The sequence below is a fragment of the Lutjanus erythropterus genome, chromosome 6, assembly GCF_056507025.1.
Source record: "Lutjanus erythropterus isolate fLutEry1 chromosome 6, fLutEry1.hap2, whole genome shotgun sequence".
NCBI lineage: Eukaryota > Metazoa > Chordata > Actinopteri > Lutjaniformes > Lutjanidae > Lutjanus > Lutjanus erythropterus.
In genome coordinates, this window is record NC_139322.1 from 5607460 (window position 1) to 5620203 (window position 12744).

Genomic DNA, 12744 nt, shown 5'->3' on the forward strand with positions numbered 1-12744 from the left:
AGCGCCAAACGCCCAAAAATGTTTCTGCTGACAATAGAGAGCAGAAAAACTCTTTGGCCGCGGCGGTGGGATGGTGTTCCTGCTCTGATTGTTCTATTCTTGGCTCATCCCACACTGTTGGCAAATGGTGCAACTTGGACGCTTCAGTTATCTCTCCAGTCTGGAGACATTCAGTTTTGTACTTGCTGTGACTGTACTGTACAAAAAAGAAGCCGACAGCGTCACGTTCTGTTCTGTACTTTTGAAGCTGACGTCTTCATTCAGCTCAATAAAAGAACCACCATTTGGTCGTTTTCAGCTCTTAACTCTTTGCTCCGACCAGTTCAGTGATTCTCCGGCACTCTTTTTCTCTCTCAGAATAAAATGGCCCCAAATTCCATCCACTGGTTCCGGAAGGGACTCCGTCTCCATGACAACCCAGCACTACGGGAGGCGGTCAGAGGGGCGGGCACAGTACGCTGTGTTTACTTCCTGGACCCATGGTTTGCAGGCTCCTCCAACGTCGGGGTCAACAGGTGGCGGTAAGATGGCTTCTTGTTTTTTATTTGTGCATTTTAGGATATTTGGGGGTGGAGGTTTGTTTAGTAGTTTTGAAAGCACCTTTAGTAGAATGAAATGCTTCATTTGACTTTTTTTTTTTTGCCTAAATTTGTGGTTTCCAACATGTAGGTCACAAGGTAAATCTCAGAACCTCATGAGTCGTGAAATGATTGAAAGCAGAAAAACATTTGTCTTTCGTCTTGTGAATTTTTAGCAAGTAATTTAAATTAACTCATCAGTTGTTAGACATAAGCAGTCAGTGAGGGGAGGGGGGGTCACAAGTAAATAATCAATTTGTTTTAATGGGTCACTGTTGACTTTAATCAATCATTCCAAGTATTTTATAACTTAAAAACTAATAAAGTAGTTGTTAAGCTGGTTTTACTTGCATTAAACTTAAAATTGAATATGTTTACATGTAATCTTGCCTATATTTGCCATATCATGATATGTTAAATCAGAAAAATATTTCTCATTAATGTTGTGGTATAGATTATAATCATATCACACAGCCCTACAACTGAGGACTATCAATACTGGTAACAATTCATACTTAAATGGATGTTTTATTATGACAGAAGTGCAACAGATCATATTTTCAAGTTTTTAAAGAAGCTATAATCAACATTTTTATAATAATAATGTATCAAATGAAAATGGGGAAAGGTGTAGCTCCCAGTGAAGAACCTGAGAACAACTACAGAACCACAGAGCTTTATTATTTCACTGTCTGGCCCACAGCTGCACTGTTCTGGTTGACTCTCACCACTTTCTTAGTCATTCTCAACAGCTCTGAAGTCCACTATTTGCCCAGCAGGAAACAGTAGACAGACACAGTTGGAGACAAGCTGGTGATCACAGTGGAGCATTTAGCAGCTAAAGTGCCAGATATTTCCCTCCAGAATCGTTAGAGGCGAGGGTTTCACAATTCTTGCTAAAATGTGAATCATGATTTTTCTCCCTAAGAACTGAGATCATTATTTTCTTGCATGATTCTTATTTTTTCACCAAAAACATTGCACTCTTAAATGCTCAAGTAAAAAACATATCTGAGACATTTGCTGTCTATAGAAGGCTTTCAACAGATCAATGAACACAGGTGAATATATCAAGTATAAGTGCTTGACTTGAAGATGAAGATGTACGAATTGAGTTCACTCTTTTTTATTTATTTATTTATTAGAGATGCACCGATTTCACCTTTCTTGGCTGATTCCAATTTTTTTAAGGATTTGACCTGCCGATTCTGATGTTCATTAAATACTATTTTACATTTTCTCCAAAGTCCTCCAGGTAACAGCCAGGCCTTATTGTAGTTTTATATTGAGATTATGAACAGGGGGAACGTGATCTCGCGAGATCATTCGCGGGACGCAATTTCACGTGATCTGCTGTGGAAGCAGATGTAAACAAACTGGAGACAGACGTGGTGCAACAGTTTGCTGTAGTAAAACTTTGCAGTGAGACAAACAGATACAGCCCTAATAGAGACCAAAATCAGAGTTAAAAGAGAGTGAGTGAATGAATGATATTGTTGCTCCTTAACTCAACTTAAAAGGAGCTAAATAGTTGCAGATGACATCTCATACAGTTTTACGCTAAAAAACTACATACAGGCACTAATTTTGCACAGGTAAACCTGTTAAAAGTAGGCAGTTGAGCCTTTTCCCGTTGCCAGTAGATGAGTTCGCCTTTTTTTCTGATGTTTAAAGGTAAGCCAAGACCCAACTCATGTCTGTGATGTCTGTGCAGGAGAGCAGAGACAAAGGCATTTTTTAGCCCCGAGTACTTTTTTAGCTTCTAACTAATTGTCTGGTTTAAAGTTTAGTTTCTGTCTTGTTTTGTTGTTTGGACTGTCAGGTATCTGCTTTATTTTACTGCTGGATAGGAGTCATGTTAAGTTACTGCTGATGAAAACTCAACATTTACAGATTTCGCTGCTTTAAGATACCAAAATGACGAGGGAATTCATAGGAAATAAAATGTTTATCCACCATTCAGACGATCGACTAAAGACGAGGCTGTCATCAGTAAAAACACACTGTCGATCATGTGCAAACTCCGCTGTGCTGGGCGGATGCACCGAGTCGAACCGAGTCAAGAGCCAAGCAGCCCAAGTACAAAAAGGGCCAAAAGAGTTGTAGAAGTTACCGGCAGATGTGACAAACCTTCATTGCCTTCACTGAAAAATTGGTGCGTCCAATCTAAATTGAATTTTACCTGTTCCTACTAAAGACAACAGCCAGATGTTGTTTCTGCTGCCCCCCCCCCCCCCCCCCCCCCCCCCCCCACACACACACACACACTCCGGGCTTCACCATGTGTGTCGAAAATTGCTCGAAAATAAAAAGCCAGCACTAGGGGCCTAACCAAAATGATGTATGGGCCTGTAGTCTATTTAATACATTCATAAATATGAACTGCAGACATTATGTTCCTTTTGTATGACAGTGATGACAGTCAGTCACAGAAGAATTGTTGAAAGCAGTGACTCATACATAATGAGGATCTGACTCGCTGAGAGGAGAAATAGGGGGAAATAGGAGCCACAGAGCTGCAGTGCTTCAACACACAACATGATGTCAGCATTTCTCTGCTTTTGAGGCGTTATCTGTTGTGGTGAAGGCTTTTAGATTTTAAATTGGAGAATTTCCCCCATTGTCTGACAAAGTTGTGAATATTTTTTCCATCTTGTCCTTTGCTCCTAGTCCAGAATGAGTCAGAATTTGGATTTTGGAAAAACCATCAAGGCGTTTAATGACTTACTTTTGTTCACTTGTTGTGGTTTTAAATACACCACATGTAGTAAAAGATTGTTTTAAAACAGACTGCTTAATTTAAGTGGATTTAACAGGTGATATAAATAAGGGTTTATAGATTTGACCTGAATGCACCTGCTCAGCTGGTTTCACAGCCACAGGACGCCCTTTTGTATTAGTCTCCGCTCACATACAGTAATCCCCATTATAGAGGTCAGGCAGGTTGTTAGGGCTCGGTGACTGGATGAATAGGTTACAGCAAGAGTCTCTAAACACAGCAGACTCTAGAGGGGAGTCTCAGAAGTAGGTTATTAGAAGAGGTGTACAAGCTGCGGGGATAAATGGTGTGTAAATAGGCCGTTTGTGTGTGTGTGTGTGTGTGTGTGTGTGTGTGTGACTGGTCAGATAAAGCTCTGCCCCATCTTGAGGGAACTTGTGCGAGTTCACGTGAGCGTTGAGTCGTTTGTAAACCGTAATATCTGCTCTGCGGGGGAGTCGGCGTCACTTCATTATTCATTGCTCGCTGGCCCATTCTGGCTTTGAGGTGCTATTTGCAGTCCCCACACAGGAATAATCAATATTGAAGTCAGTGACCCAGTCACATCCAGCTGATTGTGATGCTAAAAAGAGAATGAGCGCATCGGCGGCGGTGTCCAGTCAGGAAACACACTTCAGTGACGCACACGCCTGGTGCCTCGCAGATTCCAAAACATAATTTGTAGGTCACTGGTAAAGCAAATGCACTCTTCATATCATATCAATTTCATGAGACAGGTGGGTAGATGAAAAGTTACAAATAAGCTCCTGTGCACTGTCAAACTTTAAATAACACCTTTGATATGTGATGTTTCGGTGCTACACCTGCAGGTAAAGGTTTGTGACAGTGAAAAGGTATCTTCAATATGTGGCTGTAAGTCTGTCAAATAGTAAACTGAGAGAACTGATAAGTTGTCAGCATCAGTTAATGCCGATGCAGAATCAGAAACTTGGCATTGGCTCAAATTTACCTTAGAATTTTCTAGGAAGATTCCTGGAGACATCTGTCATTTTTGACTAATTACAGTTTCAGTTGGTACATGTCACTTATATTTAATTAATTTGAGCTAATGGTAATTTTGACCCAGTTTTAATCTTTTATTCAGTGCACAGCAGATCAGCTGAACAACAAACAAATACAAAAAAGAATAATAATTTACTTGGTTAAACGGATCGCTGATGCTGTCCCGATTCATTAGGGCTTTATTGAATCTTTCAATAAAATTATTTTTAAAAAAGTAAGAATCAACGTGTTTGGACGTGTTTTTAGCTGGTTATTATACAACATTATGGCTTTTAAAGAACTGGTGTGTAGGATTTAGCGGCATCTTACGGTGAGCTAGCAGACTGCAAGCACTTAGTCTTACTCTCCTCCTCTAAGTTTGTAGTGCAACCCACAGTGACTATGAAACTTGTTCCAAACATGAAAGTTCAAATCTAGTCTCGGTTGAGTTGTCAGTTCTGGGCTACCATAGTAACATGGCGGTGCAACATGACGGCTTCTGTGGAAGAGGACCCACAAAAGGCTCATTATAAGGTAACATAAACACAACCATTCTTATATTCGGGTGAGTATACACTAATGAAGACATAATTATGAATATTACATTAAAATTCTGCCATATTCTACCAATATAGCCCCCAAAATCTTACACGCTGGACCTTAAAAATAAATTATATTAATTATCCATACTGCATGACATGACATATCTAGTTAGTATTTCTGTACCGACACTTGATCAAAAGCATTTACTTCTTATTTTGAGTGACATATTCAAGCCGTGTTTTTATTGCTGCAGTAAAAACAATGACTGTTTTCTTTTGGACCAAGAGGGTTTAGGAGGTAACATTTCCTTAAAGCAGTTCAAAGTGATTCAGTGGCTCTTGTGCTGTGAAAGAGTTCAGGGAATATGTGTTGTTTACGTTGACAAAGCTCTGATTCATTCTCATCCGAGAGGAGAAGTGGGTATTTTTTCAAAGTTTCAATTGAGGTTGGCAGAAAATTGCAGAATGCGCCCCACTTATCTGGGCTAAGGCAGTGGCGTTATAACAAACACACTGCTGTCAGCCTCAAGGTTATAACAACCCTTTTCATCTGAAGAAGCTAAAAAGCTGCATAACGGGTCACAGGATGAATGACTGAGGTTAAAGTAAAAACATGTCCAACAGAATTGAGGTCATGAATCACTGTGCAAGCATATGGTTTATTTTATGTTATATTTATTATATTTCATGTCCCTCAGTTATGCACACTGTGAAAAAAATCTTTTTAAAATTGTTTAAAAGGTAATTTGATGTGTCCCATATATAGATATCTCCAGGTGAGAAGGTGAGGTTGACCAAACAGATGTCTGCAGCACTAATAGCATCACATGCTCAGGCACTGACACTAAAACCTGTCCAGCTGCCCTGACACCTGCACGTCTGTGTATTACAGACCATCATCCAATTAGAACTGTTTATTTTTACTGTAAACTGTGACTTAGAATGTCTTTGAGGTCTGTTGTGTCTGGATTAAAATGCTCGATCCCATTTTATGAATGGGAAACGCATAGCATGAGTTAGCAACACCGTTCTGCAGCAGGTACCCTGTAGGTGAAGTGTTGTTATTTGTGTGTGTGTGTGTGTGTGTGTGTGTGTGTGTGACATGACAAACACAAACTAACAAAGTCCACCGCAGTTGTCTTTTTTTGTTGGCAGTTTCTGTCTGTGTTTCTGGCCTTAAGTTAAAGGACTGCTCCTGTGATTTTTATATTGGAAAGTCGGGAGACTGATTAAAAAGGAATGGTCAACATTTATGCAGCACAGGCCAAGATATACAGACATGCAGTCTCCAGTATGGGTCAAACTCCTTAAACGCTGGGTCCTACACTTCCCATGATGTCTTACAATCTCAGCACAATACTCAATTTCTATTCCTTATTTCACCATTTAATAACGATATTGATTATATTCTTTATATCTGACAGAGCACTTTTCAAAATTCACATTGCAAAGTGCCTCAGAAAGACAGCAAAATAAAACAGGTCTGAAAGTCAGAGGTAAAACAGATAAAATAGTGCAGCACAAAATAAGTAAAAACATTTTAAGAAGTAAATTTTATTTTTACTTCTCCACCTTAAGTTATTGTTTAGTGACAAACTCCTTTAATCTGCTGACCTTGCTTTTCCTTTTTTACCTTCTTTTTCATAACCATACACACCTCTGGTATAATTAATGGACACACACCAACACGCCCCCCTCTGTTTCTTCTTTCGCTGAATGTGTCAGCTTTGCTCACTTTCTCCGTCAGCTGTGTGTTTTATAAAGTCGCCCAAAAAAACTCCACTCCCGTTTTGGACTTTTCACCCACCAGCCTGTTTTCACCACATCAGGTGAGCCGCGTGTGGAGGAAGCCTGTTGTTAATGTTGTTAAATCGAAAAGGATCGAAATCGGCAGAATAACATCGCCGTCAGCTGACTTGTAAGGTGCACTTAAGTTTTTACAGAACAACAGCAGAAGTAGACGTTTTTCTGCAATCATATGGATGGCGGCAGCAGAGCGAACAGGTGAGGAAGGGTAGAGTGAGGGAGGGATTGTCCACTAGGCATAGTTAATCGATCACAGGTGGTGGTGTTCTCTTTACAGATTAAAAAAAAAATCAGGGCGATCCAGATATCTTTCACCCCAGTAACCCTTTCCATCTCCTCCACCTCAGTTGGCTTGTTTTGACGCGAACCTCCTGCATCTTTATCGCTGTCGGTACTTGCTGAGTGGGACATTTCACAGTTAAAAATTGAACACTTTCAGCTCTCTACTGGACAAAGGAACGTTGATACGGTTTCTAAATGACCTCAAACCCAGTTTTGCATTTCTGTACCACACTTGTGATCCAACATATAGTGATACAGCTGCCCATATTTTGGCTTGGCACCTTTATCAGTCCAGTCTCGACTACCAATATAAGGCAACACTACAAAATCATTATCCAGTGTTTGGTTAATGGTAACATCATGTTTTATTTTGCCCCACTTCCACTATGAACTTTTGTGTTTTTCCCATTTATAACCATGACCAACAGCTTGTTTTCATCTTTGCTTGGGTCAAAAAAAAATTGCACGCTATTTATCTTTTAAATGCCTGAAAATAAGATGGATGTGTTGAGCCGTTTCCAACTCGTTTATGGAGTTTTACGCAATCATGACCCATTTTTTTTTTCAATGTTTTGAAGCAGCTCATATTAAGAGTCAGAGATGATTAAAAGGCCGTGTTGGAAAACAATATGCTGACAGAGCTCTTTGAAATGTAGGTTCCGCTTACGTGAAGGTTCTGCTTACGTGACTGAAAAACAAGGTCTAATGTTTTATAACTGATGTCTTATCACTGAAGTGAGAAAAAAAGACCTGTGAACTGTTTTTTCATCTTAAGAGCTTAGACTTACTGTAGAACATCTTAGTGTCTTTTGTTGGAGGTAGGAAACTTTTCATGATTTCAGACTTGGCCTCTGTTTGTTTTTAGCCTATTTTCCATAGGTGAATATTTTCTGCTTTCTTCAGCTCTCAATGACAGTAAGATGAATTTCACTTGAAATCTTTGTATATAGTGATAGGATCACACAGGACTGAAATCCAGAGAGCAGCAGTCCTATTAAAACATCAAGTTTTGGTAACTAGAAAATCAGATGTGAACATGTTAAATGGCAAAAAACTGTTTTCACAAATGCAAAAGATAAATGAAATGTTTTTCGCCTCACAATTTCTAACAATATTATAATCATTATGATTATTGTCCTGCCCTAGAGGGGATGAGAATGATATTTGGAAAGGTCACGCTAGGACCACCAACCCAAGATCCTAGTGAGAGTTCTGCAGGAAGATCATAATTCGATTTTTTTGTGACTTTTTTTTTTAGACAAAACTGAGTTTGAGAAAAGCGTTGTAGCTTGTCGAAGCTTTGAATATTTGCAGGTAAATCTCACTGAGATATCAAACCCCTCAAAGACTATATTCAGGACAGCCTTGAATAATATGAAAAATACTGGAAAAGATGGACTACACATTCACTGTCTTGACCACCCTTTTCCTTCAAAACAGCATCAATTCTTCTAGGTAGACTTGCACACAGTTTTAGAAGGAACTCAGCAGGTAGGTTGTTCCAAACATCTTGGAGAACTAACCACAGATCTTCTGTGGATGTAGGCTGCCTCAGATCCTTCTGTCTCTTCATGTAACCCCAGACAGACTCGATGATGTTGAGATCAGGGCTCTGAGGGGCCATACCATCAATTCCAAGACTCCTTGTTCTTCTTTACACTGAAGATAGTTCCTAATGACATTGGCTGTATGTTTGGGGTCGTTGTCCTGCTGCAGAATAAATTTGGGGCCAATAAGATGCCTCCCTGATGGTGCTGCATGATGGATGAGTATCTGCCTGTATTTCTCAGCACCAAGGACACCATTAATCCTGACCAAATCCCCAACTCCATTTACAGAAATGCAGCCCCAAACTTGAAAAGGACCTCCACCTTGCTTCACTGTTGCCTGCAGACTCATTATTGTACCGTTCTCCAGCTCTTTGGTAAACAAACTGCCTTCTGTTTCTTTGTGCTTCTTCAAAAGAGCTTGAACAGCACATCATGGAACCCCAGTCTGCTTTGAAATCTTTGTCTGGGAGAGATCTTGCTGATGCAGTAGAACCACCTTGTGTCTTGTTGCTGTGCTCAGTCTTGTCATGGTGTCTGACCTGCGACATCAAACTGTCTTCCACAAACTCACCTTGGTAACAGAGTTTGGCGGCTCCTCACCCAGTTTTAAGCCTCCTACACAGCCGTTTCTGTTTCAGTTAATGACTGCGTTTCAGCGTACATATGAAATTGATGATCATTAGCACCTGTTTGGTATAATTGGTTAATCAAACACCTGACTATGATCCTACAAAAACCCTGACTTTGTGCAAGTGTACCTAGAAGAATTGATATTGTTTTGAAGGCAAAGGGTGGTCACACTAAATATTGATTTGATTTAGATTTTTCTTCTGTTCACTCAATTTGCAATTTGTAAATTGATAAAAATAAAGAATTAAATTGTATATTTTTGAAAGCATTCTTACTTTACAGCATTTCTTCACACCTGCCTAAAACCTTTGCACAGTACTGTTATTTAACCTGAATCACAAAAAAAGGATCAAATATATATATATATAAACTACTGTCTAAAGCTAACAAATTAAAAACAATCTGCAGTATGTTCTGTTTAAGAAAAGGTCTCATTTAGGCACACAACGTACAACACATGCCTTTACCGATATAGCTGTGATTGGCCAATACCAGGCCAATGATATCGGTTAACCAATATATTGGTCAGATTGTAAGAAAACTCCAAAAAGAAATTAGTTAAATGAGTATTTTACTGGTATAAAGAGGCAGAGCAACAGTGAGCAGCAAACAAGAGGTTAAGAAGCACTCTGTGTCCTCACCATGGTGATGTATAACACAGGCGTGCCAGGTGAGGAGTTGAAGCCGTGGAGCAAAAGACTGAGAGGGTAATCGATGGTTTTTCAATCTAAAGGAAAATCTGAGAGCAGTCTGTGCAACAGATGTAGGTTAGTGTGCCACTGAATGAAACTTGTGAGTGGTTATGTGATCGTGACCTACTTGTGCGAAGGCTTTCTCGTGTGGCCTGTTACCTAACGGATGCTCAGTGGAAAACCCTGGAGGTGCAAAGATAAAACAGCAGTACAGCTGTTTGTAAATGAAACAAGTCGTCAATAATTATCTGCTAAAGTGTGTACGATATGAGGTCGCAGGCATCATCAGATTGTCCTACCAGGGACCGAGGTCACCAACTGGCATGTTCTTTTAAAAGCACATTGTGTCCTCTGCTGAAGGAATGAATCCAAACAGTTTACAGCTGATGCTTCAGATGACGTATCTGTGAAGGAATAGCACAAATAAACCACCAACCAATTAAATGAACTTATTCGAAATTGTTGCTAGAAGTTGTCAGGTAGATTATTATTATTATTATTTTTTTTTTTGCTTGTGATAAAAGTTTTGGAAAACAGATTCCCATTAAAAAAAAGACTGGTTTTCAAGTTCACTGCTTCTCGTTCACACTCTGGCTGAGTTGTTGTTCTCTCTCTCTCTCTACCCCTGGTGAGACAGTGCGTCCTCGTCATTGTGCGTGTGCGGCCAGGAATGAGGTTACTAGGCTTAGTGTGTTGTGGTGCAGTCCTTGCTGAGTATGTGTGTGTGTGTGTCCTGACAGATGTAGGCCAGAGCAGTTATATAAGGATTGTTGTATGACCAGGCAGCCAGCCAGTACGCACGCGCGCGCATACAAGCAGGCAGCCAGGAACATTAAGAGGAAGTGGCTAACCCAGCAACACACAACAGGCATAAACACAGAGGAACAGTCAGCGGCTCACAAGGGAGGAAGCATGGACTGATGCTCATGCATGTGCACATGAGCACATGCGCATACAGGCATTCATGTCCAGACTTATGCACACAAGATGCACTAAAATATTTGGATGAATGCACGTGGGCATACATGCTTATTCACTGCACAACAGCTGATAGCATGTCACCCAGAATGACTTGTTGAGCATCTCTGATATTATTCAAAAGCTTTTTGTTCACTGAGTTAGAAGGAGGGCAGACCAACAGAATGACATTAAAAATGAGAAGATTTCTGGACTGACTTTTGATCATTATGGATGTAAAAGCAAAAAAAAAAAAAAAAAGAATGCAAAACCTGCACATCGTTTTGTTTCTGTATACAAACATGGTTTCCATGGTGAAAAAACATCTGCACTCACTTTTGCTTTTCGCATTACGATTGTTTACATGATCATTTCTCGGTTTTGCTCAGAACAGGACATTGAGGTCATGTCCTCATCGCCAGACTAATTCGCAAGCGTTCCAGAACAAATGGGGAAAAAAATGAGCTGAGGAGATTTGCCTGGTTTCCAGGCTAGACTTGAGGAGTCTGCATTCTCCAAATAAATACTGATGATGCATTTAATTTATTTTAATTAATAATAGATGAGATTCCCTGCTTTTCTCCATGTATTATCATATTAAACTGAATGTCTTTGGGGTTTGCACTGACAAAACAAGACATCTAAAGACACCATCTTGAACCTAGATGGACATTTTTCACTATTTTATCACATTTTCTAGACATTGCACCCCAAATTAAACATGACAGTTAACTCTAGTCATTGTTATTTGATGTCCACTAATAAATAAAACCAATTTGTACAGGCCAAGTTAAAATTGACTTGGGCAAGTAGATTTCTGACTCACCTGCCTGGTCGGGAAGAATTTATTATTTCTCCACCAGAAATGTATTTCTGGCTGTGTGGAAAAGGCTTTGAAAAAGAATTCTGAAAAAATGTAACTGGGCGGTTACAATATATAAAAGAAGAAGAAAAATGAATGGAAAATTTTGCAAGCTTCTTTTGTGTATGTTGGATAGTTGAAATTTCTTCTTTGGGCAACCTAGTTAAAACCATTACATGCTACTTTCATATTTTGTTGATTGTGGAGACAGTAATGCGTCTCTATAAGCAGCGTAACCACAAAACCACGTGTGTGATCTGATCTCACTGTAACTCGTGCACGCCTCTACATGAAATCAGTCAAATGATCATTAGGCGGTTATGTTGTTGCAACCTGAAGCAAAAGTATTTAAGCCATGGAGCCAGATTTTTATTATTATTCCACAGATTTTAGGATATTTCAGAAAATAAGATCAGTTGTTCCATAAAACAAAAACACATTTTATATTTAGTTCTTAAACAGTAAATTGCCTTAAAAATGTGAGCTTGGTCTGGTTAAAAACAGTCTTGTTTCCTTATTAAAGTTTGTTTTCCTGGCCAACTGTGGGCATATCGCAGGTATCACAAGCCTATTTCCCTGAAATCAAAAGCTACCGCTACAGTCTGAGCTGGTCTGCAAAAAGACCAAGCCAGACGGTCAGTTATGAAGCCGGAGCTTCATAACTCTGTTTAGCTCATGCATAAGCAGGCACGTGCCTTAAGTGTGAGCGACCTTGCTGCCCAGCTCTGTCCGTCTGTGTGCGGATTGAGAGCAACTGGAGCTTTGCTTTGTCTGTTAGTGGGCCCTCCCCTTGGTTTAATGATCAGGCTAACGGGGTCAGACAGGAGGAAACGGAACGGACCAGGACATCGTCTGGCGGCCCGGGCTGTCTGCACAGCCTGCCGACTGTCTGCTCTGTCTGTGATCCCACCAGATTCCGCTAATGATCAGGAGTGCAGGTCAGACGCAGCACAGTCTAGATGGGTGATGCTCAACAGTTTGACCTGCTACCAGGTCGAACATGCAGGTTGTGGGAGCAGAGGCGCTACAGAGATGAAAATGTAGTTGATGTGCCACACAGTGATAATTAACTCAAACTGTTGTAA

The 12744-nt window shown here is 40.1% G+C and overlaps 1 protein-coding gene across 1 annotated transcript in view; it reads left to right on the top strand.

Annotated features, from left to right (window-relative positions):
• The window catches only part of cry3a (cryptochrome circadian regulator 3a), a 42516-nt gene that overhangs the window by 7781 nt on the left and 21991 nt on the right, over window positions 1-12744 (top strand). The window contains exon 2 of the mRNA XM_084720330.1: window positions 358-521. Coding sequence (XP_084576456.1) covers window positions 364-521 — 158 coding nt within the window. The 5' untranslated portion in view covers window positions 358-363. The remainder of the gene's footprint in view (window positions 1-357; window positions 522-12744) is intronic.